General features: G+C 39.6%; 1 protein-coding gene across 1 annotated transcript; it reads left to right on the forward strand.

The window, feature by feature from the left end:
- Nucleotides 1-41: 41 nt before the first annotated feature.
- On the forward strand, nucleotides 42-2,491 carry ndufa12 (NADH:ubiquinone oxidoreductase subunit A12). Its single transcript, XM_088348534.1, has 4 exons — nucleotides 42-184; nucleotides 380-465; nucleotides 599-686; nucleotides 2,252-2,491. The coding sequence occupies exons 1-4, from the start codon at nucleotides 96-98 to the stop codon at nucleotides 2,424-2,426; spliced, it is 438 nt and encodes a 145-aa protein (XP_088204660.1). The 5' UTR covers nucleotides 42-95; the 3' UTR covers nucleotides 2,427-2,491.
- Nucleotides 2,492-4,962: the final 2,471 nt, after the last annotated feature.

The raw sequence follows: 4,962 nt of genomic DNA on the forward strand, positions 1-4,962 counted from the left end.
ACCTTGCAGTTTTTTCCGATACGTGTATTGGTTTCTACCCGGATATTTTACGATGTTGCTCTACCATTCCGACTCACAAATACTTCCGTCTCAAGATGGCGGAATACGTAAATATAGTTCGAAGGGCTTTGGGGCAATTGGGAGGTCATGGTGGTTTACGGGGATTTCTTGCTCAGCTATGCAGGTGAATTAGAGTAAATATACATATGTGTTTCCTCTGATTATCAGAAAGCATTTAATTAACCCTAATTTGAATTACGTTAGAATTGTCAAGATGCATTAGCTTATGCTAGCTCTCATATTGTGTGAACAATCTTATCTTGTTTTATTCCCACGATAGTCAAATACACTTCTGCCTTTGAACATTTGTGTGTTACAGGGTAAACGATGTCAAGACCGGAGGCCTGGTTGGTGTGGACAAGTATGGCAACAAATATTACGAGGACAAGAAGAACTACTTCTTTGGTAGGGTCGTGTGATCGTTTTAGATTGTGGTCATTCTTTCTTGAGGCGTGAAATGTGCGAAATTAAGTACAAATTCTGCCCCCAAGGATGATCACCTTCTGTATATATTTTTTTTTCTCCAAAATGCATCCAGGACGTCATCGCTGGGTGATCTATACCACTGAGATGAATGGAAAAAATACTTTCTGGGAAGTGGATGGCAGCATGGTGCCTGCTGAATGGTAAGTGCCCTTATCGCTATGGGCATTTGCCATTAGGCCATCGCAAATTATTTACACTTTTAGCAAACGACATAAGTGGCTTTGTCCAATGTGACCCACCTTTATGGCGCCAGGAACGTACCATGGTGCTTGCTTGTTTTTACATGACACTTTTGTAAACCTGCGAATCAATATTCCCTATTAAAACGAATGTAAACATTTAATAGGAATAGCGATCCATCATGTTTTACTTTATGAGAACAACCGTGTATAATCTGAATGAATTAAAAAAAAAAACAGCTGCTTCACCATTTCGAGCTTCATTGTTGATATTGTGTAGTACTTTGGATGTGTGCGTTCTGACCACACGACAGAACTATAATGCAATCAGTACTGAACTTAAGATCAAATCATAATTTATTTGCATTGCACTTTTCAGACACTGGAATGTAACTCAAAAGTGCTTTATAATTTACAAAAAGACTACCCGGAACATCAAATACACCGATATACAGTACTCTCATGTGTTTTGCAAGGGTTGCATTCCAAAAACGTCCCGCGATGGTCAAAACCCGCTAAGTAGAAACAACTGATATGCAAAACACACATTTGCACATGAAAGAATGAATGATCTTTATTGTCATTATATAATAGTGCAACAAAGTCGGAGGGCTTCTCCTCTCACTCTAAAAAAGTGATGTAGAGAGCGGCTGGCTAGCTACTTGCCAGTATCGACGATATTTAGGTGGAGCCAAGTCTCCGTGATGATTGAAATACAAACTTCACGAACGTAGCGGTTTCCTACAAGTTGTAGCTCCAGGTTATCCGTTTCATTAGTAATCGATCAGCAGAGGTGGCTTATTATATAGCCTAGCCGCAACAGTAGGCTGGACCTGCAGCACAGTTGATGCTTTCTCTTCCGACGCTATCGCAGTCCCTTCCCGGACCCGATAACAATCCACAGAGCACCTGGTGGTGATCACCATTTCTTTGCACTCTTCTGACTTTCCGCAGAGTCGGATTTAACTGATGAATTTGTTTTCAATGTAATGTGCCGTAAAATACTAGCTTTAGCCATACTTCGCAGTTAGTTTTGGGTGGGTGGACACATTGAATTTTGCGCCTACCATCCCTCGGCTGTTTAACTGATATTATACACCAGCCTATCACAGTCGCAAACATAAAGAGTTACATCCATCCAACACACCTAGCCATTGGCCGCGTGATAGAATTTGCTGTGTGATGTCTGCTGCAGAACAGATGTACAATGAAATTCAGTGAAGTAGTGAAACCATTATAAGTAAACCGCAATACTGCAACAGAATACAGTACACACAAAATGGGAAAAGGAAAAAAAACGAATAACAATACGATGTGACCAAGTACTGGGCGACTAATAAATAAATAAAACCTACTTTTACATGTTTACCCTGGTGTGCCATGTCTAATGTTGTTGTACAGTTTTTCACCTAGTTGATATCAAAGACAATGCTATTCTAATACAGTATACTGTAGTATTTTAATCTAATTTTGTTGCATTTCCTTTCGAAATTACTGAGTGATAATTCCCCGCCTCCCCCTTCTAGGCATCGCTGGCTCCACTGCATGACTGAAGACCCCCCCACTACGCACCCGCCCGAGCCCAAAAAGTTCTTGGCTGAAGTGCACCAATTTAACGTAAGCGGCACCCCGCAGCAGTACGTTCCGTACCCAACCACACGCAAAAAGATCCATGAGTGGATTCCACCCAAAGCCCAGTGATCCTCCAACATCTTGCTCAGCTTTTCTGTACACAGCCACACCTTAATAAAAACCTGTTCAATGTTTCCATTTTGCATATATTTACATGACAGCAAGCTTGTCAGTCCACATTTACAATGTGAGGAAACATAAAAAGTTTCCGGAAGATTAGAATTACCTTTAACACATTGAGACCTTGATACTTGCACCACCATGCTTCACTGTCTTCAATGTGTACTGAGGTTTGAATTCAGAGTTTGAGGGTTGTTTCACACATGGTCTGTGGCCCCTGGATCCAAAAAGGACAATTTTACTTTCATCAGTGAACAAAATGTTCACCCCCCCCCCCCCCTTTTTTTTTTTTTTTTTTTTTTTTTTTTTTTTTTAAGGCCAGTTGATGTGTTCTTTGGCAAATTGAAACCTCTTCCGCACAAGCCTATTTTTATTAGAAGGACTTTGCGTGGGATTTTTGTAAATAAATTTGCTTCACAAAGACATCTTTGAACTGTCACAGCACTTATAGGTAACTGCAGACTGTGTTTGATCGTTTTCGAGCTGATCATTGGCTGAGCCTTTGCCATTCTGGTTATTCTCCAGTCCATTTTAATAGTTGTCCACCGTTATCTTCCATGTGTCTGTTTTTTCTACCCATTTTAATTCATTGGAGATCACTTTAGCTAAACAGCCAGCATTTTTTTGCACCTCTTAATAGGTTCTTCCCTCTCAGAATATCAAAGAACGCCGTCCTTCGGAGCAGTGTCTTGAACAACCCATTTTCCTCATGCATATTCAACCTGTGCTGGCTTCGTGGTTTATAACATGACTCCCTAGGCATTGTTGAACTTCACCAAGTGACCTTAACCATGGGCGTGATAAACTGACTCATTGGAATTTGAGAGTGTTTTGACAAAACACAAACCAAATCATTTAGAAAGTGCAACCAGAAATACTTCACTCAAATACATAGACTATCACAAAGTTAACCACAACCAAATGAATAATGTTATGATTTTAATAGTCAAATAGATATAACTGGAAAACTTATAATTATGACTATATGTCCGGTTACATTTTACAGGTTTATTGCATCAGCCCAGGTCTAGAGGATAAAACATGTTTCATTTAACACACTTGACCCAAAGGCAGAAACACACGGAAAGTAACGTGCTAGTTACATTCACTGCCCTTTAAACTTTAGTTCAACAGCGGCAGCGATCTCTTCGTTGCCCCGACCCCTGCTGCACCTTGTTCTGCATTGAATTTATTTTAATTCAAGTCAAAAGGTTTGCCCACTATACAGTTGCGACATTTAGGGTCGTTTTAAGATTTGCCTAACTGTAACACTTCTGTTGAAAAGTCAACAATTATTTCATGTGAGCAATTATGTTTGCATGTTTTGTTATCAAAACAAGAAAAGAAGTTGCCACACTGGCAAACCGGAGTGGTCGCTTTGGAGTTTTTGGGTTCCAGCCCCTGATTGGCTGCTTTCGTGTTATGGGGCGTTTACTACTAGGGAGAGGAATTTTGGCTCTTTTTCGGAAGTCGGCTCTTTCAGCTCAGCTCACTAAAAAGAGCCGGCTCTTTAGATGTTTTTATTTTTATTGATATATTACCAATAATAATGCACCAAATTAATCAAATTTCAAAATGTAATATGCTACAATGTTAAAATAACCCTCAAGTTGCTTCAATATACAGTCAATGTTTACCTAATTTCAACTTCAAATTGCTTAAATCAAGCAGACAACAAAGAGACGCCACTACTATTGACCAGTAACGATTACATTTAAGAGAGAGAGAGAGAGAGAGAAATCAAAAGAGGGAGAGAGGAAAAAGACAAAAAGATAGATAAAAAGAGCAAAAAACAGAAAAAGAGGGAGAAATAAACAGATGTAGAAAAACAGAAGGAGAAAGAGAAAAGGAGTAAGAGCATACAGAGAAAAACAGTGAAACAGATAAAGAGAGAAAGAAAGACCGAGAGAAGAAATGGGAGTGAAAATGATAGAGATTTAAAGAAACCGAGATACAATAAAAGAGAAAGAGATAACAATACAGAAATATAGAGAGAAATAAACCAGGAGAAAAGAGCGAGTCAGTGGGAACGAAAGAGAAAGAGAGTGAGTGAGGGGAAACAAGGTGAGAAAGAGACAGAGATAGAAATAAAAAACGGAGGTAGAGGAAGAAAGAGAGTGAGGAGAACAGTGTGAATGAAAGAGAAGTAAAGAGAGAAAAAAAAGCGAAGGGGGAAAAGATCTAGAACAAAAATGAAAGAGAGCGAGAGATCTAAATAGGATAATAGAGAAACAGACGCAGTGAGAGGGGGGAAAAAGGGAATGAGAGAGAGCAAGTAAGAGATAAAGAGGAAGAGATGAGAGAGTGAGGATAAACGAAATATACAACGAGAGAGGAATGAACAGAGAAAGAAAGAGGAAAATAAATATAGAAAGAAGAAGAGAAAGGGAGAGAGATTAATAGAGAAACCTTTTCGATGGGAGCCGGCTCCTTCTTGGAGGGGGGAGCCGGAGCTCACTTAGAAGAGCCGGCTCTTGGAAGCCGT

Source organism: Urocampus carinirostris, chromosome 11 (genome assembly GCF_059441175.1).
Source record: "Urocampus carinirostris isolate Australia breed hairy pipefish chromosome 11, RoL_Ucar_1.0, whole genome shotgun sequence".
In the NCBI taxonomy this organism is placed as follows: Eukaryota; Metazoa; Chordata; class Actinopteri; order Syngnathiformes; family Syngnathidae; genus Urocampus; species Urocampus carinirostris.